The 25419-nt window shown below is 36.1% G+C and overlaps 3 protein-coding genes across 6 annotated transcripts; 1 reads left to right on the forward strand and 2 right to left on the reverse strand.

Annotated features, from left to right (window-relative positions):
* Window positions 1-513: 513 nt before the first annotated feature.
* On the reverse strand, window positions 514-3651 carry LOC132175506 (Tetratricopeptide repeat (TPR)-like superfamily protein). Its single transcript, XM_059587479.2, is given in 2 exon segments — window positions 514-3115; window positions 3118-3651. Coding segments are annotated over 2 exon segments (2730 nt in total). The 5' UTR covers window positions 3317-3651; the 3' UTR covers window positions 514-584.
* Window positions 3652-4466: 815 nt separating this feature from the next.
* Window positions 4467-19636, reverse strand: XEG113 (xyloglucanase 113). 4 transcript variants are annotated; one of them, XM_088514611.1, is made up of 13 exons: window positions 19189-19636; window positions 18054-18344; window positions 17710-17915; window positions 16996-17101; window positions 15962-16218; window positions 15618-15753; window positions 11988-12082; window positions 11834-11887; window positions 9647-9760; window positions 6037-6135; window positions 5836-5955; window positions 5143-5229; window positions 4467-5028 (listed from the first exon to the last, which is right to left on the reverse strand). In XM_088514611.1, exons 1-13 carry the CDS (start codon window positions 19367-19369, stop codon window positions 4861-4863), a joined length of 1914 nt encoding a protein of 637 aa, XP_088370737.1. In that variant the 5' UTR covers window positions 19370-19636; the 3' UTR covers window positions 4467-4860. The 4 variants fall into 4 exon arrangements, with proteins under 4 accessions (XP_088370737.1, XP_059442453.1, XP_059442454.1 ...); XM_059586470.2 differs by having other exon boundaries at window positions 4467-5049; XM_059586471.2 differs by having other exon boundaries at window positions 18054-18350.
* A 2342-nt stretch (window positions 19637-21978) lies between these two features.
* On the forward strand, window positions 21979-23492 carry LOC132174206 (protein CYTOSOLIC ABA RECEPTOR KINASE 9-like). Its single transcript, XM_059585898.2, has 2 exons — window positions 21979-22426; window positions 22831-23492. The coding sequence occupies exons 1-2, from the start codon at window positions 21979-21981 to the stop codon at window positions 23490-23492; spliced, it is 1110 nt and encodes a 369-aa protein (XP_059441881.2).
* The last annotated feature ends 1927 nt before the right edge of the window (window positions 23493-25419 follow it).

The following is a 25419-nucleotide window of genomic DNA, read 5'->3' on the forward strand; positions in this document are numbered from 1 at the left end:
CACCTTTATAATTCATCAATTCAATATGAGGAATTCATTTTTCAAATATGAGATTAACTTTCTGAGACGGCACACAAATATCACTATCTCAATTAGTCTCCTCACATCTCCTATTCGTTCATTTAGCGACACAACATGACAATGCCTTTTTCATTTTTTTCGTTAATTTTCTATAAGATTGTAGCTAGTTTTCCCAAGACTATGGTGAGAATAAATAACTCTATATTCAAAGTTGTTGGGTTTAACCCCAAGGAATTGGCCCAAGTGGAAAGCCTTGGACTTGGCGGCATCTCCATCAGGTATGATGTTCGACTTCTCCTAATTGCAAATAATTCCTTGGGGTCATGCCTACAACGAAGCCCAGTCTTACCCGAGCTGTATTGGAGAGAATCCAAGGTTTATCCTTCATAGTTGGGTACTCAAAGTAGCTATGCCTTAGGAGTTTTCCATCATTCAAAAAAAAAAAAAAAAAAAAAAAAATCATCATCGATAACAATGAAAATTATATCTGGTCTTGATTTCCATTAGACGGTCCACAATCATGCCACATAGCAACTGGGTATTGGTATTTTTTGGCTTCACAGTTAACCAACATCAATGAGACTGTAACCTGCTGGCTTCTTTAGCCGTTGATCCTGAATTGTTTCTCTCAACTCAACAGCATCTTTCCAACTTCCAGCAGAAACATACATATTCGACAGTGAAATGTAATACCCAACATTCTCGGGCTCCAATTCAAAAAGAAGTTTTGCCACTTTTCTTCCCATCTCAAGGTCTCCATGGTAGTTGCAAGCACTAAGCAGGGCCCCCCAAACACCTGCTTCAGGCTGCCTCCGCATTTGCTTAATAAATTCATAAGCCTCATGAAGCTTACCAGATCTGCCCAGCATATCAACTATGCAGACGTGATGCTCAGTGACAGGTTCCACTCCATATTCCTCCAGCATATGATCATAATACCAGATACCTTCATCCACAAACCCGGCGTGGCTGCAAGCTGATAAAAGGCTTATAAATGTGCTTTTGGTTGCCACAGTTCCAGCCTTGTTCATTTTGTGGAACGTTTCAATTGCTTTCCTACCATTACTGTGATACCCATATGCAGAAATCATAGAATTCCAAGTTGCCACAGACTTTCCCCTTGTATTTCTAAATATTTGGATAGCAATGTCCAATCTACCACAATTGCTGTACATATCCAGAAGAGCTGCAGATATAAAAGGATTTTCCTGAAATCCTAACCTTAACACATGACCATGAATTTCCTTTCCGTATCTTAGAACTCCAAGTTGAGTACAAGCCGAGAGAATGCCAACAAAGGTAATCTCGTTGGGTCCATATTCAAGAGAACAAAACAGTTCCATTGCTCTTCTAGCATTCTTATTCTGAGAAAAAGTAGAGATCATGCAATTCCATGAACATAAATTGCGATTTGAAGAGGAATCAAACACAGACTTTGCACTCTCAGTATCCCCACATCTGCCATACATACTAATTAATGCATTCTGCACACGGGTATCTGATCCCGTTAAAGTTTTAAGAGCAAGCCCATGAATAGATTTCCCTTCAGAAACCAACCCTAGATTTCCACAAGCTGATATGACATTAACAAGAGTAACAGAATCGTGGCTGACAATAGGTCCCTGCAGCCTCATTAAACTGAAAGTCTTTAAAGCTTCTAGGAAATGTCCTTTCTGTGTGCAGCCTGCAATTACTGTGTTCCAAGAAGCAATATCCGCTGCAACAAAAATTCTCTGCAACAATGAGAAAGTGGCTTTCAAGTATCCACAGTTAATATACATGTACATGAGGGAATTAACTGCAAGAATATCATTTGAAAATCCCAATTTCAATTGCCAAGAGTGAATTGATCCACCAAACTGGAGAGACTCGTGGGAATCACAGGAAGGAAGTATAGCTAAAAGTGTTGACAAGCTGCATTTTGAGTACAAACGGAGGAAATCCCTAAATAACTTTTGAGCTTCTCCAGAATACCCATTCTGGGAATATCCAGATATCATTGTATTCCATGACACCAAGTCTCTTTCTGCCATTGAATTGAACAAGAGCTCAGCCTTCGTTAGACTATTGAATTTTGAATACATGTCCACGAGGCAGTTTTTCACTGATAGATCTGTTTCCATCTGCCTACGAATGGTAAATCCATGTAAGGTTCTTCCTTCTCTCAAAAGCATCTTTTCTGCACAAAGTGGAATTATGGTTACAATAGTTACTTTATCAGGTTGAATAGACCACGTTATTTGCATTTCATGCAGAAGATCAAATGCTTCAGAAATCTTTCCATTTGAGGCAAATCCTTCCAACATTGCATTCCATGAAACGGCATCCTTGTGTATTGTTTCTCTGAACACAGTCTCTGCAGCCTCAATGTCTCCACAGTGTGAATATAAAGAAATGAGTGAGTTGGCAACCGAAATGTGGGAGCTGTCCTCATAACCCAGTTTGATTTCCCAACCATGAATAACTTGTCCAAAAATCAGATCTCCAAGACAAGAAGATGCTGAAATAGCACTAGACAGACTGACACTATCTGGTCGTTCTCCAGAAAAAGCCATCTCTTTGAAGTACCATAAGGACTTCTCAGGATGATTATTATAAAGACACCCACTTATCATTGAATTCCATGAAACAGTATCTCTACATTCCGTCCTTGCAAACATACGCTCCGAAGAGCTCAAATCATTGGATTTTGCATACATGTCCATGAGAGCATTGCATAAAACAGAATTAAAAAGAATCCCAGCCTTCATGCTCAACCCGTGAAGTACTTGTCCTTGTTTCAAGTGATTCATGTGGGATGAAGCCAACACGACCACCAATAGAGTCGTTGAATCAAACCCAGTTCCCTCCTCAGTCATCTCCGCAAAGAAATTCATAGCTGCGCTATAGCATCCATTTTCAACGCATGCAGTAATCATAGCATTCCCAATGATCACATCTCTATTATGAACTTCATCAAACAAAGCCAATGAAGAGCGAAAATCTCGGGCTCTAGAATACGCCGTTAGCAGAGAGGTAGATGTGGGCAAGTGGGCAAGAGAACCTATCTTGAGAGCAATGCAATGACCAATACTGGTTGTTACAATGTTAGTCTCATGGTGGAGGATTTAATGAGATCATGAACGCTGTGAATGGGGGCATCTTGTGCATGTCGATCTCTTTGAGACGTTTCCTCGAATAGTTGCGAAGCAGTGGAAAAATAAGATGAAGGACGCAACAACAAAGAGTTCGCTTTCGGGATAAGAACAAAGGAAATGTTGGGTAAGATTTGATATATTGTGTTGCTGATTAGCATGGCAGTGAGACGCTCTGTTGGGACAAATTTGATCCAAAGCAAAAGAAGCCGACGATGAAAATCTGAGCATTCCTAACAAGCTCGTCAAATACTATTTTTCGCCAAAATTTGCTTAACTCTCTCAAAATACCCCCTTTTGTGAGCTCGGTAGTGCTACAGGAATTCAGCCTCTTGTCAGACTCCGCTGATGTAGAGGATTCAAGTCGTCCAAGGTCCATGGGAAAAAGAAAGAAAGGGAAAGTAAGCGCTTGGGAAAGATGGTATCATCTAGAGAGGATGGTGGGACTGATGGCATCATCTACAACTACAAGGGTGTAGGAGTATAAACATGAAGAGTCTACAAGTAAAGCTACGAACTTACTAAGCATGTGGGTTGAATACAATAATGTCATATTAATCACTCATTTCGTTATTATGTTATATGTATTTCACCATATATGATGAACAGAATCCTCTCCCCCGGAAAATATTCAGTTTATGGTTAAGATTCTTTTTTAGAAATCCTAAAACCACAAATAAAACACCTATCTACTAACAAAAAATAATAATAAAATATTATTTTATATTAAAAATATATATATAAAAAAAATAATAAAAAATAACGGGTGTTTGGCCACCCCATTGAGGGTGGCCGGACCAATGTAAACCAATGTAAAATGCATTGAAATCTCAAGGCCAATGAGTTTACACCGTTTAAATGCACTTTTAAAAAAAAAAAAATAATAATAATAAAATTAAATGGGTAAGAAGAAAGAAGAGAAAACTACTTAAGAATCTTTACCACAGTCAAACTAAAAATTCGAGAGAGATTTAAGGAGAAAGTCTCTAGAAAGAAAAATAAAAATCGTGAAATAAAAAATAAAAACGAGATACGTTTTTGAAAATTCCCTAAAATTCTTTGCCCAAATTCCACATAATTCAAGCAACGAATGAGAAAGGAGAGGATCAAGGCCCAAGTGCCCCAAGCAGCCCAAAGTGCGAGATCCACCTGCCTGGGGCATCTAGGTCCCGACCCCCTCTCATTTCCTACCCGAATTCCATAAAAAAATTTTAGGAAATCCTAATCCACAAAAACGACATATTTTGCAAAGTCATGGCTCAATGAATTAATAAACGTTAGGAAATCCGGATCCACAACCAAACAATAGAATTGAAGAGAATAACATTCTTGAACATAATACTAATTAATCAAAAGCAATCTGGCCATAATAATGTTTACGTGAAAAAGCAAATCAAGTATCACTCTCTCCTTCAAATTATTACCTTCCGTTTATTTTTGCACCATGAAAAATATCATACAAATAAAAAATGATTTATATTCTTATGCAATGTAAATGTCCTCTCATCCCTATTTTAAACTAGATTTTCTCTTTGGATACAACCTCTTCCATTCTACCAATGTAACATTCTTCAACATAGTACAACCTCTTCCATTAAACTAGATTTTCTCTTTGTTAGGAACTAAACCAGCTCTGGATGTTTTTCTTATATTTCTCTCCATTGCTCTTGTGGTTTTTTGACCAACATAAGCCTAAAATTGGACATCACAAAGGTGGGTGATCATCCTCTGGAGTTTGAGGCGGTATTGGTTTCCAACCAGGTTTCTCATCCCAGTACATATCATAGTATATGTGTCCGGGAGTGTGATTACCCACACAACACCATATACCAACATACCGCTTCACGCGATTCTTGAATCTCTGTTCCGTTGTCTGAACATAAAGATTAACACTCTGTCAGCACAATATAACAAAAGTGGTTTTTTTTGTACTACCTTATTACAAGAGGGAAAAAAATAAATTAAAAAAAAAAAAAAAAAGATTTACCTTGTCATTGAATCCTAGGAAAGCATCTTGCATTGAAGAGAACTGGATGACTTTGACATCCTTGAATGTGGAGAATACAGCCTTGAACTGTATAATACAAGTAAAATTTGACATGTTCAGTAAGTTCTAAGGGGAGATGAGACACTGCAAAAGATACATAGTGTTCAAGAGCACATAATACCACTCTAATCTTAGTTATCTGAGAATCTACAACTTAAGTCACGGAGGTTTTTCAGAAAACTGTATAAAATATATATTATTGATAAGTTACACATGTACCTAATCGATCTTGTGCCTACAACCTTACCTTTTACCTCTTCTTAAGGAGAGACAAAGTGTCATTTGAGCTGCTGCTCAATGAATTTCAAACAAATAGATATAGAATACGCACTACTAAATAACTCACAAGTACAAAAACACAGGAAATATTGTTAAAAGTTTTTTCTTTTTTTAATAATTAATCGAAATTGAGTGACCTAGAAATTCCATTTACCATTGTTTTTTTAGTTTAGCATGAGCAAGTCACTATAAATATAAACCCTTACTATGAAAATAGATATAGCAGACCAACGGCATCATGATGTTTAGTCTAAGCACAGAAGCTATGTTTGTTTAATCATTAAAGTGTTTGGGTTTGGTTTCAGTTTATTTAATAAGATACTAATATTAAGCCTGTATAAAAATCTGCAATACCGTTTCTTCATTGCTGCGCTTTGGAAATCTGAGTGCGCCTGGTGTACTGGTATCATTAGATGCATGACAATCACGGGTTCCTTCTTGACAAAGCTGAACATCAAGCCATGAACCTTTCACCTGCAACAAGCGAAGATGTTCCCCACTAAGTGACAGGTCTAGGAAAGTAACTTGACCATTGAAATAAAAATACTCATTTACCTCTTTTGGCACTGATGGATTGTCAAGGAAAGAGTACTCCCTAATGTTGATCGCAGGGCCAAATTCCTCCAGTGGCAGTTCTTTCAACATGACATTTACCTGCAGGCAGTGCATATTCCTTCACATCAGAAAGCAGATAAAAAATACAGCATAGTTGTCATGGACATTGAGATCCCTTAATGTTCCATTCTTCGTTTTAAACAATCTGCAAGAGATTTGCAACTAAATAGCAAATTCATTCTATAATAAACAGTGGATTTGTTAGATTTCTGAATTTAACCATGCATTCCAACTTTTCATATTTCTCACAACTAAAATTTCTCTACAACTTTTCAATTTCTAGCCAAATAACCATTTTAAAGAAGATAATGACAGGAACTACTGATAAGCTCATCTACGGTAAACCTAAACAAATATAACATTTAACACCTTTAAGCGCGGCTTTGCTAGGCCTCCTCCAAAAGAGGGTTGTTCGACGTTAGATTTTTCTAAAGCGTCCTTGTCCTTACGATGGAGTATTTGGCGGAATAAGATTCCTTTGAAAGTGGCTTTCTTTGCTAGGTCGGCCACCCGAGGGAAAATCCTTACCATGGATAACTTAAGGAAGAGGCATGTCATTGTAGTCAATTGATGTTATATGTGTAAGAAGAGGGGAGTTTGTGGATCTTCTTCTCTATTGTAAGGTTGCTTGTGCCCTATGGAGTGCCACCTTCAGTAGTGTTGGATTGTCTTGGGTTATGCCTAGACAAGTAGTAGACTTGTTTGCTTGATGGAGGGGGTTATATGGTATTCCTCATAGTGCAGTTGTGTGAAAGATGGTGCTTTTATGCCTTTTGTAATGTCTTTGGAGGGAACGAAATTATAGAAGTTTTGAAGACAGCGGTGGAGCTTAAGTCTTTTTTCTTTAATACTCTTTACTTTTGAACAGTTGCGTTTGTCTATCCTAATTTGCTTAGTTTTCATGATTTTCTTATTTTTTATTTTTTTCTTCTCTTTTTAGGTAGGTGTTTCTCTTGTATACTTCTCAGTACCTAGGTTGCGCTTTTTTGCTTTTTAATGATATTTCGATTACTTACACAAAAATATTAACACTTTTAAGAGTCATGCTTCTTCCACTACCTACTACTAGGATGGACAAAAAATAGGCCTTGTATTAAAAATATATTCATGAAATCAGGATACATCGCAGGCTGATTTTCTACACTATTACCACATTCTTGGTATAATGAAAATGTTTGGATCATATCCTTTCCCCAATATAAAAATTTTCTATGTAGGAACTCTATATCCAAAGACACTTTTTAATGGTAGTCCTCAAAGTGAAGCGGTTTAGAGGTGTATTTGGAGCGAAAGAAAACATCCAAAGCTTTGAAGACAGTGGCAGAGTTAGAGACTTTCTTCTTCAATAGCCTATTCCTATGGATGGCTGCCTATTGAGTGTTTTCATATTTCTAGTTTCCATGAACCACAAACCCAACCCCCCACCCCCCCACCCCCCCCACTTTTTTTTAATCTTTTATCTTTTTCTGGTTAGGCGTTTATTTTGTATACTTCCTGTATACTTGAGTGTGCTCTTTTGCATTTTAATGAATTTCAATTGCTTATTAAAAAAAGCAATGGATTTTTACACAAACTTAACCAGAACATCCAATTGATAGTTCTATATGATCCTAATATGTTACAGATCAGGGTGGTAACAAGAAAAATCAAAGTGCATATATAGGTCAACACTCCCAACTCGAGAATAAAAGAAGAAATAAAAGGCCTACCTGTAGAGTGAGTGTTAGTGATGATGGGAATAGGAAAATGTAAGAGGAAATAGAATGAATCTCTCTCCTGCCTTCAGTGATTATTTTATGTGATCGCTACTGTTAGAAGAGTTAGGGTTTGAGTCATTAGGGTTTTGGGGGTATTTTAGTCTCTATGGTATTTCCCTAATCCTATATAATAGGATGCTTGTATTAGGTTAACATAAGTTGAATAATATAATAGCTTCCGCCTTTTGTGTCTAAACCGTTCATACAAACTATAACATGGTATCAGAGCTTGTTTCGATTCTTGGGTAGTTTAGTTTTCTTCTTGGTGGCAGCACTGCCCGTGTGGGCTAACCCACACGGGCAGTACCTTCAAAGAGCTCCAAAGAGTTCCGTAGAGCTGTTTTGTTCTTGTTTTATGGTGACCGGAACTCCTTCCGGTGAGAAAAAAAAAAAATATATATATATATATATATATATATATATATATATATATATATATATATATATATTTTGTTTGTTTTTGATGTTCTGTGATGCTGGCCGGATGGTTCTGCGGTGGTTTTCTGTCTTGTCTGAAGTGGCCGGAGTGTTCTGTGGTGGCCGGAAAAGTTGCAGCGGCCATCGGGAAAAAAAAAAAATATTCCGACGATTTGATGCTTTTGGTGTTGAAACGTTACTGTGTGGCCCTCTTTTGATTCTGTAGTTGCTGTTTTTGAAGTGGCCGGAGTGTTCTGTCTTCTCCGGCAAGTTCCGGCGATACTCTGGCAATGGTCCGGCGAGCCTCCAGTGACTGTTTCTGTTCTGTTTTTCAGTGTTTTTCTTCTGTTTTTAGGTATTGCCAGCCTGTTCTGTGTGTTTCCGGCCAGTTTTGAAGCCCCGACGAAGTTCCGGCGTATGTCCAGCGAATCTCCGGCAAAGTTTTTTGTTTGTCCGGTATCTGTTTTCCAGCTAATCTTGTTGGTTAATCATGTGAAAATTTGTTGTTTGTTTGTTGTTTGTGATTGATGTATCCGACCGGCCTTGGATTCTCCGGCGAGAACCGATCAAGTGATCGTTGCATCCGACCGGCCTTGGTGTTTTTCGGCGAGAACCAATCCCAAGATCGATGTATCCGACCAGCCTTGGATTCTCCGGCGAGAACCGATCAAGTGATCGTTGCATCCGACCGGCCTTGGTGTTTTTCGGCGAGAACCGATCAAATGGTTGTTCAAGTTACCAACGAGTTTTCGACCGGCATTGAAGTTTTATTTAATTAACTTGTGTGGTCCAAGCTGTTCCAGCTTGAGGGGGAGTGTTAGAATATGTTTTCTAGTTGTTTTTCGTTTGCTTATATCTTCCAAGCTGGATTCATATGATGTATATGCTCCAGCTTGAGGGGGAGTGTTAGAAGAGTTAGGGTTTGAGTCATTAGGGTTTTGGAGGTATTTTAGTCTCTATGGTATTTCCCTAATCCTATATAATAGGATGCTTGTATTAGGTTAACATAAGTTGAATAATATAATAGCTTCCGCCTTTTGTGTCTAAACCGTTCATACAAACTATAACAGCTACTTATGTCTAATGAGATCACATAACTCATTGAAAGAATGTGAAACTTAAAATGTGATTGCTACTTATGTCTAATGAAATCCCAAAACATAATCACTACTAATGTCTAATTAAATACCATTCAGTGATTATTTTTACAAAGAGAAACTCTTATCGAAAAAGCCATTACTTCCATCGGTTTTTAATTCACGGCGTGCATGCAAAATCTAGTTGATTTTACAACAATCCTTCAGTATCAAACAATGCCAACAGAATCTTCCAATAGATCACAACTGCAATTACAAGCTACAAGATAACAAAAGTACCTCAAATACATGGTCCAAAGGGCAAAGAAAAGGTTGTCTAGTCACAGACCCTTGCAAAACTCCAGGGTGTGCAAACCACAGCCTATCCAACCTGCACCATAGTGGAGGCATGACCTAAAAGTCACACAATAAATGCACAAAAAAAGAGATCAAAATATAAACTTCAAAATTACCAGAAAATGCAAGTTTTAATCTTAACAAATTAGATATTTATGTTCTATAAACTCAACCAAATAGACACATCTCCTTAGTTTTAATGAACCACAGAGAAGTCAGCCAGGTGATCCACAGAGCTGGCTGACCACCCACATTTCAGATTCCTTTGTCATTTTTGGTTTCAGTTCCACAGTTAAAAAGTAAACCAAATTCAGTGTAAGTGATCCTAACATCTACTTTGAAACTTGTAAAGTCAATCAACTCAACAATTTTGTGTCAGCCACATGATTTTGCCAAGCATGGACACTTTAATATCTATATGTGTGTGTGTAGGATCACATGCATATAAGAATTTTTTTTTGGATAAGTACATACACAACAGACATGTACACAAGTATGTTATATATACACACTCCCTCTGTCTCACTTTACATTTCTTGGAAGATAAAGATGTAGTGATCTTTCTAAAATTTCATTTGCTTTATATTAAAGGTAGCACCAACGTTTGATAAGACTCTTGTTTGCATTTTAATAAAAGGTAGGGGTAATTTAGAAAATTGTCAAGGTAGGGGTAATATAGAAAATTGTCATACTCTCTATGTCAATTTCCTGTGACATGCACACAAATGAATCTTTTTCCACCATTAACCTTTATATAGGGTCACAGTGCTACAGTAAATCATAGGGAAACGTATTCTCATCACTGCCTGAGCCCGCATTATTATTGGGCTCCTCTCATCCTTATAATACTTCAAGTTATCTCAATTATTGGCAACATATTTCACTAGTGTTCCAGTGAATTGCTTTCCAAATCAAGCAATCCTAAACAATCTCAATGCTCCATAATAAGGACATGAAAACTATCTTCTGTTGAACCAAGATTGATCAAACAAGCTAACTTATGGAAGTTTAGCTAGTGTTCCTCTTTGGACGCTTGAGTGTTCATAAAACTCGTCTTCAACATGCTTTTCATCAGTTTGCTACGTTGTTCTAAAAGGATAACACAAGTGATGCAACATAGAAATGAAACATTGCAACCTAGAATGTGGATCCAGTAACTTGTTAAATACAATTTGGATTCTGTATCATCAGAAAGGATAGTATTGTAATAAAGATGAAAAGTATTTCTATCATTTTCCACTTATCAAAAAAAGTATTTCTATCATTTTTACTTATCAAAAAAAAAAAAAAATTTCTATCATTTATTGTATTTTCCCTAATATATAACATAAAATAGTGAGAGGGATACAGATATTTAAAACTCTTTTTTGTGCAAACCCTAATTTTGACACAATATCATGGTAGTGATCTAGAGCTCGAACCTTGACTTCAAACTTTACCCCGATTTCAATTAAATGTTTCATGCGTTGTCTAGTCCTAAATGTGCGGGGAAGTATTAAAATATTAATAATAAGCGATTAAATTCATCATTTCCTATAAGTTTAAGCTTTTAGGACACATAGTAATTTAATATGTATCATACTATCAATTTTTTCTTTTTATGAATACATCAAACTATCAATTTAATTGCATCTTACAATAAGATGGTGAAAAAATTAATAAGTTATTCTATTAGCATAATATAAACTTGAAGAAAATCAACAAAGCTTTGAGCAAAAGGTATAATTTCCACATTTTTTAAATGTAACCATTGTATTGTTCCTATGAGAAGCATTTATAGTATGACTGAGAATCAAAGTTATAATTAATAATGTGATGATGATAGAAAAAAAAAATATTGTAATTAAAATAAGATAAATATATACCACACTGAATTTTGAATCCAGGATTCGTCCAAGTTCAAATTTTCCCTATTAGCATAAGTAACAGCATGGCATTTATTGTGCCTTCTTCTTTGCAAATGTGACGTGATATCGCAAATAAGTAAAAAATATGAATACATAACGATACAATAAGGTAATCGTTATAAAGGACATAAGACTTCTGAGTACACTGATGCATGAAATCTATCATAGTAAAAACTACCACAAAACATAGAAACATACTTCTCAAAGGTTTAGTTGGTCTCACCAGTGTACGATTCAACAATAAAGCAACAGCAAGTGCAGTCCTTATTTGCTTCATCTGAAAGAATCATTTATAAAGTAATTCATGAGACGCAATATAGAAATATCCAAACAAATGAAAGATGTTGGTTGGATTAGGTTAATACATATATACATACTTGGTAATTAACAAGAGAAAAGTGTGATTCAACATTATGTTCCCCATCTAGTAACAAGTTCTTTGGAAGAGATGGCTTAAACGATAAGAAACCTCCTGCATGATTTCCACAAAGAAGTTAAGCTGCAGCAACAATGTGATATTCATCCAAGATAAATGATGCATGCATCACTTCATTAACTATAAGTTGATGCTACAGAGCAAGTGTCCATATATTCAGGTGTGCCTTTCCAGTCATCAATTTGGTGCAAACTTTGTTGCTGACAAGGCAATATATTATCTAACAGAAACGAGCTCTTTTTGGTTTAAGATAAGAGAAATAATAGGAAGTGAAAATATGCTTTCTTAAGAAAATTGCCAAGACAATCCTGTATGGTTGTAACACCCCGATCATATATTAGAAAGATAAGTAACTCACATAGAATGGGTAATTTATAATGATACTTATGAGTGCTAAGTCTTATATTCCTTACTTACTAAATGAACCTAAGTTTTATAAGTGATTCTAGGGAAGCTCCAAATTTACTAGTATTTTTGGGGTGATAGTGTAGATATGGCTAATACTTTATCTGGGTCATTACTAATGGTATTAGATTCATCTGGTAACACCATGTGGTACTGGAGTACTGCACAACGTGCCTTTGACGAGGTCGTCAAGGGTTTAGGGGGAGGAGTGGGTGAGATTGTAACACACTAGTCACATTAGGAAGATGAATATCCCATATTGAGTGAGTGGTTTATAAAGACATTTATAAGTGCAAAATTCTCTATTGCTTACTTACTAGGTGAAACTAAGTTTTATAAGTAATTCTATGAAAGCTAAAAATTGACTAGTTATTTTGAGGTGATAGCGCAGATGTGGTTAACACCAAAATATACAGGTATGGCCATAAGTAAGGACACAAGGTTGATCAAAGTTCATATAAATATCATAATATACAAACAGAGCTTCTAGATACTTGGGAGTACATACATTTAAAAAAAAAAAAAGACACTTGGGAGTACACTTCTGTGACTCTAGGAGAACAACTCAGGTTTCGGAGTTCAGGAAATTTAGAAGTCAGTCAGGAGGTGGACTTGTCACCCATTTTGTCCTTAAGCAACTTAAGTAAACTGACAAAGACATTGGTTAACTTCATAAAGAAACGAAAGTTCTCATCAATACTAATTCTGGTCCAGAGATGCCTAGCAAAATCCAAACCAATTATGAGATTTACAGATGAATATTATCCTTGGTTAACAAGTGTGCCTCATGTAAAGAGCAAATGAAAAGCAGTTGATAATATCTACATCTGTGCAAGTGTATCACAGAGAGAGAGAGAGAGAGAGAGAGAGAGAGAGAGAGATGCCTAGCAAAATCCAAACCAATTATGAGATTTACAGAAGAATATTTTCCTTGGCTAACAAGTGTCCTCAGGTAAAGAGCAAATGAAAAGCAATTGATCCTATCTACAAGAAACTCTTTTATAATATTTATCATAAGAAAATTCAAAAAATTCTTTATACCATTGACCTTTGCTGTCATTTAGTATTATCTGTTGCATATTTCTCAAGGAAAAAGTCAACAAAGTGATTGCTACAACAATCAACTTAAGAATCATTTTCAGTATTATGTGGATCATCACTCTATAGAATTCCAAATTAGACCATATATTTTTGGTTATGATTAATGCAATTGAGCAGGTTTCCATTCCTCAACTCTGCCTTGGGAGAAAAAGATGGCCTCCCCAAACTCATGACAGACCCAGGGTCAAATTATTATTTAGATGCTCAAAATACAATAACTAATCATACCAGATACATGCGTACAATCTCATTGAACAGCATATGGTTAATTACATTTTTGTGCATTTGCCATAGGTGATCATGCCAGATTGGAGAAAGGGACCTTTATAGCGAAGAGATGGCCTCCTAATACAGTAGCTATACAATTGGAGTGGGGAACCCACATGGAGTGTTAAGCGAATTGGACCACTTCCACGTTATTTCTATACTCTCTTTTTCTTTTCCTTGATTAACTATTTCCTCGTAATTGACAGTCTCCTGTATAAAAAATACACCCCACCCCTAGGAGATTGAATCATATGTTACCAAATCAGAAAGATTAAGGAGAGAGCACAGTGTAAAGTGCTCCCTTATTTTGGTGCTTTAAATCTCAATGTAGCTCACTTACATTGGTGTTACACATAAAAACCTTAATACAAAATATATTGTTATAACCTGCCCTCGAATGATGGAATTAAGATGCGTTAACAGAATGATCAATGGTGAGACGAAAAAACCTTACAATGTTCCAAATCCAACATGAATCAGCCCTGGAAATCCAATCCATGCTTCCTGCCTAAGATAAGGGTGTACGAAAACTGTTCCAGTGGGGGCAAGAAAAGGACAGGCTACTCATTAACTGATTCCATTTTGATACTAGTCAAGTCATCAGGATTATTAATGGAAATGCCATAATAAACCAAGGATGCCTAAACCTCCTCTACTACATCCTAATGGAGGACCACTCTACTGCAAAGAATAACTACTAATGCTAATTGTTGTTATGATAGCTGTTGCTGTGAGGCAATGTAAATTTTTAGAGGTATAACACGTTAATGTTTAGCTCAATAAAGTGTCAGACTCAAAGGCTATACAAATTGGATTTGGCCTAGGTACTGTAAATTATAGGAGATTTTCTGTGGTTTTTTCAATGGTCCAGATTTAATTCCACTCTCTTTTTCTCATGAAAAACTTGGAATTAAATCTGGTCCATTGAAAAAACTACAGAACATCTCCTGTAGTTTTTTTTTTTATAGTACCTAAGTCAAACCCATACAAATTAATGTATAAGAAATAGGAATACTTGTAGATGTTAAGGATGCAATGTAAGAATATTAATTAAACGAATAAATTACCATTTCCTATTAGCTTGAACTTTTGGGATAACTGGTGATTTAATATAATATTAGAGAGGTCTTGAGTTTAAACCCTCACTCTGTAGTTTAACCTCCATTTCAATTAAATATTTCACAAGTGTGACCTCATTTGTTGAGGGGGAGTTTCTAAGGTGGAGTGTTATAATATTAATTAAACAATATAATTCACCATTTCTTATCAATTTAAACTTTTAAGATAACTGGTAATTTAACAACAAATATCAATCGAGATAAAATGTGGCAATAAAAATCAAGGATAATCTGCACAGATGAAGGGCATCCTTTTTATTCTTTGGTGTTTCCTGGTTAGGTCCTAGATGCAGATACAATGGATACAATATTGTTCACCATTTCTTATCAATTTAAACTTTTAAGATAACTGGTAATTTAACAACAAATATCAATCGAGATAGAATGTGGCAATAAAAATCAAGGATAATCAGCACAGATGAAGGGCATCCTTTTTTTTCTTTGGTGTTTCTTGGTTAGGTCCTAGATGCAAATACAATGGATAAAAGACAATAAGCAGTGCAGATTTAAAAAATAAATAAAATAAAATAAAAATAAAAATAAATATCAGACTCTAAAAATAAAGTAGAAAAACTGCAACACATTTAGAGACTCAAGTCTATAGAGCAAGGAAATATGAGAATAAGCATATGCGTCCGAAGACAAATTGATGACTCATGCAACATGTGACCCAGAATCACCTGGGGAATCATAGTATTCTGGTGGATCATAGAAAACCATGGCTTCACGCAGCCGGTGGCGTTTTCCTTCAGTACCTGCATACTGAAATGTGGTATGCACTGCATATGGCTCTAATCTGAATTGCTGGTACGTGGCCTGCCATTGTAGGATTAGGTCTTAGGACATGCTTAATATACAATTTATTCCTCTATATTAAATGGGTCAACCATGATTCTTCCAAGCTTAAGATGGCAATAATTGCCTAAGAGAAATTTAGGAAAGGAAATAAAGATCTAGCATTTATGTACAGAAAAAACAAATGGAGACTACGTTCATCCTACAAAGAGTGATTGTAAGATCCTACCTGGACAAAATAAGTATGTCCACTACAAAATATACTTGCTGGCAAGATTCCCAGCTTGAGATTTCCATCAAAAGCATATACAAGTCCACTGTCCTCATCCACAGATGGTCCTAACTGCCTACGTACAAGATCGTTAAACCCATTCTGATCCCATATTTTGTCATCAGCTAAAAGCATATCTTTCCATTCCTTTGCCAACTTTTTTGCAGAATCTGTTGGCCGCCAGTGGAATATTCCAATATTGTAGGCTCCAGTAACTGTTGAAGATGAAGAAAAAATGTCATGAGTATAGAATTTATTAAAGCATGGAGTTGTAAAAGTGAAAGGTTAAAAACATCCAAGTTAGTAATCTAACTAGGTAATGATTTGACCAGGAGCATATGAAATGAAAGGGTGACTGGGACTTGTTCAACTTACTAAAACAAATGAAAAACACCAAAAAAAAAAAAAAAAAAAAAGCGCGAGAGAGAGCAACTGCAAATTCTACTATCTAAACTTCAAAGAATAGGCAAGGGTGCAAGTAGGCCATCCTAAGAGGTTCCCATAACAATTTGAACTTCAAAACTTTTCCTCACATTACTTATTATACTGTACCTTGTCTTTGTACACTTATGGGAAGCACCATTGAGAAGAAACTTGCAAAAATGTAACAGACTATAATGGAAAAAACACACTCCACTAGTTTCATACTTTTATCCATCACTAAAATTAATGCTCTTTCCCAGCCATCCTAGCATGGTGTTGAAGACATCTATGGTGACCAACTAGGTTTTTAGTTAAATTTTAATACTTCAAAAGAAGTGAGGCACTTTCCAAGTGTCCAAAAAGATGTCATTCGATGAAGAAAACATGTTCATGTCAGCAGATGATGTGTGAAAAAGTGTTTGACATGCCCATTATCAACAGAGAACTCCTACATATGACAGGTACATACAGCTCATGCTTGCATAGAGGTAAATGGGGTAATTATGAACCCTAGAGTAGAAACAGCAAAAATATATATGAACAGACTCTTGATTTAACACAAACTTCACCTTGTTGCCAAATGTCTAGCCTGTCATCAACAACTGTCGGTATAACTTGATCACTAGAAGTTAAGACATCTGCTCCAGGATAACGAGCAAGGTATGGAAGTGGGTTCTGTTTCAAGAAAATAGCACATAATGCAAAACAAATTTGACCAGCAGTAATCTTCTGGAAGAACTAGTTGACCAAATATAATAAAAGTATGGATGATAACCCCTTAAAGATACTGCTTATAACAGATAAATACGGATATTGAAGTGTGCTTGTTGAGATATGGTTGATTGCAAAAGAAAAAAGAAAAAAAAAATGCGCTAAGGAAGACAACCTGAGAAGAAGTAAAAGACAGAAAGGGAAAATATAAAGGGTATCATAATGAAAAAATAAAGACAAAAAATAAAGATTGAAATCATAGCTCAACAGGTTCACCAGGTAAGTGAACTAATTATAGCCGTGTTGCCATAAATTCAAGCTCATCTAGTTAGAACAAAAACATAATAAATGCTTTTGCTGCTCAGCACTTCTAATCAACAAATCTATAACCCAGGCAAGTAAAAGAATATAATATATTTAATGAATACAAGCTAAAGAGCATATTAGTTCCATTTCCTATTGAAAATCAAGTTCTAGCAATGATTCCCCCTTCACAACAGACCCTAGCCTCTCCACTATGGAGTGAAAAACTCATAGTTGAATTCAACCTTTTAGCCAAAAAAAAAAAGTACCTTCAACCAAACCATGTCTGTATCACACATCAACAGCTCATAACCATAAGGGAGGACGGAGTCTATCAGAATTACTTTTTCTCTCCCCATCTTATGAAATGTTGGAGAGCCCCAACCAACATCTATTGTGCTCATATGGCTGCCCATATCAAAAACAGGAACACCTTTCCAATACAAAGCCTCCAACAATTTGGTATCCATTGCACCTGAAACAACGATTTCAAGCTCCTGTAACAGGTGTACACTCTAGTACAAATACAAGATACTACCAACAATAAGTTACTTGGAGGAGGTAAGTGCAAACAGAAAAAAAGCTACAAAGTTCAAATTAAGATGTAGCTTACCAACAAGAAGGTTGGAGAGCCCCAAATCTGTCAAGTGTTTAACCCAAGTCAGGATAAAATCCATGAATGCATAATTACCAAAGGTCACTATGATGACATTATCTTTCACCCTTTGCTGGACTAATTCTTTGGACAGCTGAAAAGCCTTCAATGGTGGCATTTTTTGGGTTCGTGGGGGAACTTCCCAGATGGGTGGCATCAACGCGCTTTGAGGCGCTGGTGCAGGCACACCAACTTTACCCACAGTTGCTGGTGGAGAAAAATTGAGTGCTTGCTCTCTTGGATGAGAATCTACCTCTGGAGAAAGAACATATGCATCGAGTTAAGTGAATTGTAAACACAGACAGAAAGACGAGAGAGGAAAAGCAAGGAGAGAGCTTGATGAACCATGTCAGAAATAAGAAAGAGAACCTCTGAAAATAGGAAATCTAGTGACAAGTATTAATAATGTATTCATGCATATGAGCTTTCCTAATGTTTCTTGGGAATGCATCCAATACTGCATTGTTAATAGAAGGCAAATAGATCCAAACTGGACAAAAAGTAAAACCCAAAACTTCTCCAAGTTCCTCTTGAAACCAACAATGAAGGCAACAATTCTCTAAGAAGTCCAACATTAGCTCAACTCCAAAACAAGTTCCATGTTAAGAAATCAATCCTGAGATCTCAGCTTTTATGAACACCCATAAAAAAATAAAAAATTAAAAAAAAATTATAGGGGAACGAAAAAAAAAAAAAGGTTCAAAATTTATTATTTTAGTTCCTCCTTGGAAATTTGAGACATTAGCTAAAACAGAGTCCAATTCAATGCCAACAAGAAGCGCATTGAAGCTCTAAAAAGAATCCATTGCCCAACAGTTAAAATACAAAATTGAATGGGTTTCCCTAAGCACATCTGCAAAATCTTCAACGTACGGTACAACTGAATCACCGAAACCCATCTAAGCAAAAGAAGATGGGAATATCCTAAAAATGCAAAATATTAAACACAAAATTCGTATTTGGCAGCCCTCAGATTCAAATGGGTGTGCGTAACACTGAACATATTGATAGCAGAAAGCAGGAAGAAGCATAAACGCATTAAGACAATGCAATAATAAAGTGAAAACAGCAACTTGGGAAAGACAAAACATACTGGCAATAGAAGGGAAAGGAGAGGAGAGCCAGGAGGTGTTGGAGTCAGCTGCAGACTTGGCGGAGGACATAGCGGAGAGGACATAGAAAGACGAGAAGACTACACCAATGATAACAGTGGCGTAGATCGCCAAGAAGACAGGCTTCGTATTCGCCACTTCCTGACACCCATTCCCACCCATTCTCTTGTGATTTTGATCAATGACGAGTCAATCAATCAATCATTCAAAATACCCACCACTTTCATGTTCTTCAACTCCTCTTTTCCACGTTCGGCATCTTCAGATCAGTTTAGTTTAGTTTAGCAATATCTCTTGCCAGCCACCCCAAAGTCAACTCCCGTGTTTGTAATTGCCCAATCTCGCTCGCTAGACTCTTATTCATTAGCTCAGCCTCCCCCCATTGCTACAATATAGGAGACAATTATCACTAGACTCTATTTCATTAGCACCCCCTCATTCTCTGTACGACTAAATTATACGGGCATTTTTAAAATATTGTGATTTGAAAATGTAAAGAGATTTGCGTTTTCAAACATGAGTTTTTAAAAACATTTGATCTAAAAAGCTAAATTAAAATTTTACTAAGGACATGTTTGAGATTGTGTTTAAAAGGTTTAAAAGTGCTTTTAACACTCAAAAGTCCATTTGAAGAAAAAAATACTCGTTTGTTAAAAAAATTAAAAGCGCTTTTAAGGGTCTAAAAAGCCTAAAAATTGTCAAAAAGTACTTTTGGCAAAAGCTTAAAAATGAAGTTTTTGCCTAAAAACTCTCTTTGACTTAAAAACTTTATTTCTCAAACACAATCTCAAACATGCTCTAAGAGTCTGTTTATGATTGTGTTTGAGAAATAGAACTTTTAACTCAAAAAACACTTTTTGACAAAAGCTTTACTTTTAAGTTTTTGCCAAAAGTGTGTTTTAACAATTTTTAGGCTTTTTGAAACCTTAAAAGCACTTTTAATTATTTTTTACCAAACGAGTACTTTTTTTTTTTTTTAAATGGACTTTTTGAGTGTTAAAAGTACTTTTAAGCCCCTTAAATGCAATCTTAAGCAAACCCTAAATACTTAACTGCACTTTTAAAAATTACATTTTTAAATCGCACATTTCAAAATTATTATGTTTAAATCGTAAACCCAAACGTATCCTTGTACCAAAATATTATGAGTCGCTTAGAAAAAACAAAAAATAATAATAATAAATAAAATTATGAGTCAAATTGAAGTCTACAATAGTATTGGAGTCTAGTAATTTTTAATCTAATTAAATCAATTGAGGAATAATATTGATAATTGATGTAGATCGAAGTGTTTGGGATTTCATGAAGAAGACAGGAATGGATCGTAGTGTGAAAATACCCCAGAAGATGGTGATACAATCCTAGATTCGCACTACAGAAAAAGTAGTTTCTAGAACTACGATCGATCGCACGTTGATTGTGATCGAGCGCCCTGGAGTAGCGATCGAGCACACGATGCTTGCGCTTGAGCGTCCAACCCCTGGAAATATGAAGTTCGTCTCCGATACTGCGACCGATACTCCTTTGTAACTGCGAACGATTGCTACTTGAGCGCACCTAGCCCTTGGAAGTGCGATCGGGCGCAAACATACCTGCGATCGAGTGCACTCGGGGCGCTATGTTACTTTTCCGCGTTTATTTAGCTTTAAAACCGACTTTCTTTCCTTGTTTTGCTAGGATTAGGGTTTTGAAAGTCCCTAGTCCGTGTTTTAGTAGTATTAGGAGTATTGGAGGCTATAGTATATGCTTATAGCCTCTAGCAAACTCAATTTATGAATTTTATTTGATTTTCTTAGAGTTGAGTTTATTCATTACTTTTCCTTAAATTCATATATGGCATGTATTGATTTGAGAATGTTTATTTGATTCTTGTAATAGTCTTACAATCTTATAAATATTTATCCCTTCTACTTGCTATTTTCTTGTTCATTACTATCCATTGCTGCATCAATAATTCTGTTATTGTTAAATAATGAATTTACTTGGAACTTGGAAGCACTAAGATGAAAGCTTGTTCATTTGTTTTTGTTTTTTTTTTTTTTTTTTAACTCCTAATTAAAATTGCTTAATCTGTAAGTGAATACAACACGAGACTCCCCTCTCCTTGTCTTGCTCACAAAAGGGAAATATATATATATATATATATATATATATATATATATATATATATATATATATATACACACAATATGAGATTCATGACCTTTTCAAATGAAATTAACGAACAGTCTAACTACTAAGTTGAATTATGTGAAATTTCTCAAATCCATGGACAGGAGGAGAAAAAGGTTCTTAAATGATTAGGAAGATGATTAGGTTTGACTCACTTGACATGCAGTGACTTGGTCAATCAATATATATAACTTGCATAATTGCGGTTAATTAATTTAACTTTTGCTTAGTGCTGATCAGCATATGCTTACATTTGGAGCCATGCATATATGCCCTTTAGAAATGACACATTTGGGTTCTTGGAAAAACATATGTAAATACCACGTACACAATATTAAACATTCTTTTTGGTATAAAAATATTATCATGGATGTTTCACAAGAAATGGACAAAGACGAACGACAGAGTAAAGACCCTTAAATTATATATTCCCATGCATGAGAAAATGAAGCTTTTTCATGCTAACTTCCAAATCCATGAATCTTCAAAGCATTTCTACGCACCAACTTAATTTTCTTCCTTCCCTGATCCTTCAAACCACTTCCATTAATCTCTCCCTCACAAGAGAGCACGTAGTTAGGAAACAGCTAGCTGGCACCATGTGGCTCCTTGGTTTCTCTACAAACAACCGAAGAAACCTATGGATAATTGGTGCAATTCTGCTGGTGATCCTTCTGAACGTGATCTTAAAGAAGTGGGTCGTCTACCTTGAGTTCCAAGCAACCAAATGTTCCAAAAGAGAAGGCGATGGGAAACAACACCGAGGAAGTTCAATTTCAAAGAGCAGTTTGTGTGGGCCTGGTGTTATAAGAACGTATGCTCTTGAAGAGCTGAGGACGGCGACGAGGGAGTTCAAGATTCAGATAGGCGTCGGAGGCACATCTTTGGTGTATCTTGCGGAGCTTGGCGACGGAAGATTTGGTGCAGTGAAGCGGGTGATGGAGGAGAGAGGTGGGAGCAAGAAGATGTTCTTGGATGAAATTTCTGTTCTGCTTAGGATCTCTCATCCCAATTTGGTGGGCTTATTGGGCTTTTGCTTGGAGAAAGGTAAGCCCGAAGAAACCTCATCCTTTTTTCTTTTTTCATTCAATTTTGGGCCCGGCCCATTACTCTTGAACAAAGAATAGATGTTCTTACCTGTACATAGGCCTTGGGTGGCTCATGCTTCATCAATACTGACTGGGCCCACAATTTAATGGGCTTCGATTTCTAATTGGGCCTTCATCCATGTCTTAATGGTTATTGGCCTGCAGATGTTCTTTGCATAAATGAATTCATCTCTTTGAGTTAATCATATAGCATATATGCTTCATGCTTAATTAACAACACACTTATTTTAATTGTTTAATGGCTTGCGTGCTAAGTAATATGTGTATTCTCACGTCAATTTGTAGTAAAAGTTGAAGAACTCTTTATAGCACTCTTATTATCGAATTTCAATATGGTAACAGGAGAACAACTTCTACTACTAGAATACGTTCCAAACAAGAGCCTTTTTGAAAAAATGCACACATACCATGGCCAATTGTCAGGGATATTGACATGGTCGAACCGCTTGAGCATTGCCCTAGACATAGCTCGGGCCCTTGATTACCTCCACACTCAAGCCGACCCGCCCATAATTCATAGAGATGTCAAATCCTCCAACATTCTCTTAATCGACAATAACCACGCCAAGCTTGCCGACTTTGGGCTTTGCAAGTTGGGCCATGACACAAGCCACGGGTCACGAACGCCGACTACCGTGAAAGGCTCGTTAGGCTATGTCGACACTTACTACCTAAACACGGGTCTGGTATCGCCAAAGAGTGATGTGTATAGTTTTGGGGTCCTCTTGCTTGAGCTAATAACGGGCCTAAAATCCATACAAGGCTCAGAGACTCTTGCAGGATGGACCGAGGAGTGCCGCAAGAAGGATGACATTGAAGTCTTGGTTACTTTGTTGGACCCAAAACTCAATGGTAATGCAAATTTAGTGCAGCTTCGGGTGTTGATCAATGTAGCCAACTCAGCATTACTTCATAATTCTGAAGGGAGGCCGGACATGAGCAACATTGTACATACGATTTCAAGTTGTATGGAGCCTCAATTTCTGCTCGATTTGCCTGTATAAATGTGTAAATATACTGCCATTTTCGTTGTTATACATACTCAGCTCCCTGTACATTATTATTTCTTACTGTAACATCAAAATATATTGATTCGTTCAAAACATGGTAAATAAATCCTTTTTTTTTTCTTTTTTTTTTCTTTCTTAGTAATTAGCACCTTTTGTTCTCTTTATCGTGAAAATATGATTTTGATCATTGAATTATGAGCAAGATTTCAGTTCATCCATTAACTGCCGAATGTTTCAATTTGATTCTTCAAATTTTTAGGAGAAACGGTTAAATCACCATTTTTCTTAAACTTAAATCGATAAGAAGAGGCCGTCAGTTTAATTATTTAATTAACATTTTATCAAAAACTACATTTTACTCCTTCAAACTATTACTCAATTTACAATGCCTCTCAAAACTATCAATATTATCATTTCCCACCTTGCCAACATTATGCAAGCCATAATTACTTATATGACATATTTTCTATTAAGTTAGGTCGACCATTAATTGTCATTCAATTTAATATAGGCTAATACTATACGTACTAAGTCCAATTAACATGTACTTAGGTCAAAGTTTGTGACAGACAATGCATACAAACTGTTTTTAATTAATTGCCTAAACATGCATAAGAAACCCTTAATTAATTAGACATCGAATTATCAAAATTAAGCATATATGTATATATTATTGTGTCCACAAATGCCAAGTCAACTTACGTCCTCATGGGGAGATGGATCCAATACAATTGCACTTGATCCTAGGAATACGTACATTCCAAAATTTCCAAAATTATTGTACATATATATAATATACTGATTATTCTTTGGAGACCCCTTCCTTGTGCCCTATGATTAATTGGTTAGCATAGATGTAATTCATAAGCAAACAATACGTACGGGGATGAGCAATTAATCGATAAGAATATAGGGATGCTTTTATATATATATATATATATATATATATATATATAAAGAAAAAGTTAGACCTACCGCTTTTTAATAAGTATTTTCTTTTAATAGCTTTTTGACACATATTAGCATGTGATTAGAGGGTACTAATATAATGATCTTGAGAAAGTATTAGTTATATTTGCACAATCACCCCACACTACAAAAAAAAGGGGATTTTCTGACGTGTGCTACAGTGTAATTTTTTGCCACCTCAGCAATTTTCTGTCGTGTTATATATAAAACGTCAGGAAAATTTTTCCTGACGTGTGAATAGTAACACGTCAGAAAATTCTGACGTGTTACTATTCACACGTCAGGAAAAATTTGACGTGGCAAACACCACAACGTCGGGAGGTTCATTAATTTTCCTAAAAAATAAAAATTGAAAAAATTGCTGACGTGTGAGGACTTACCACGTCAGAAAATTGCTGACGTGGCATATCGCCACGTCAGAAAATTGCTGACGTGGTTCTATGCCACGTCAGCAATTTTCTGACGTGGGATTAAACCACGTCAGAAAAATTCTGACGTGGCACTGTAGCACGTCAGAATTTTCTGACGTGCTACAGTGCCACGTCAGAATTTTGCTGACGTGGTAGTTTGCCACGTCAGCAAAATTATATATATATATATATATATATATATTTATATAGATAATTATTTATTATTTTTTTGAGTAGATTCCTGACGTGCCATGTGTGGCACGTCAGAAATTCCTGGCGTGCGACACCTGACACGTCAGAAAATCACCAAAAGTGGCCCAACAAAACTCAAAAAATAGGCGGGATTTTAAACTTTTTTTCCCTCTTTTTATTTCCACCCTCAACTTTTTCTCTCTTCAACTTTTTCTCTCTTCAGAAATTCCTGCATGTCTGACTGCACAGCACCGACTGCACAGCACCTCTAAAGGAAGAAGAAAAACAGAAGGTGAGAAGGGAAAAAATTGAGAAGCAGCAGCAGATCGAAGCAGAAGAAGAAGAAAAAG

This window comes from Corylus avellana, chromosome 3, assembly GCF_965113065.1.
Source record: "Corylus avellana chromosome 3, dhCorAvel1.hap1.2, whole genome shotgun sequence".
Lineage (NCBI taxonomy): Eukaryota > Viridiplantae > Streptophyta > Magnoliopsida > Fagales > Betulaceae > Corylus > Corylus avellana.

Bases quoted from the DNA above. Each gene is read 5' to 3' on its own strand.
- LOC132174206 (XM_059585898.2), top strand. From the start codon at position 21,979: ATGTGGCTCCTTGGTTTCTCTACAAACAACCGAAGAAACCTATGGATA. The intron at 22,427-22,830 runs GTAAGCCCGAAG...ATATGGTAACAG, and splicing joins GGGCTTTTGCTTGGAGAAAG to GAGAACAACTTCTACTACTA.
- XEG113 (XM_059586469.2), bottom strand. From the start codon at position 19,369: ATGGGTGGGAATGGGTGTCAGGAAGTGGCGAATACGAAGCCTGTCTTC. The intron at 15,754-15,961 runs GTAGGATCTTAC...CTACAATGGCAG, and splicing joins GACATACTTATTTTGTCCAG to GCCACGTACCAGCAATTCAG. The intron at 9,761-11,833 runs GTGAGACCAACT...TGTGACTTTTAG, and splicing joins TATTGTTGAATCGTACACTG to GTCATGCCTCCACTATGGTG.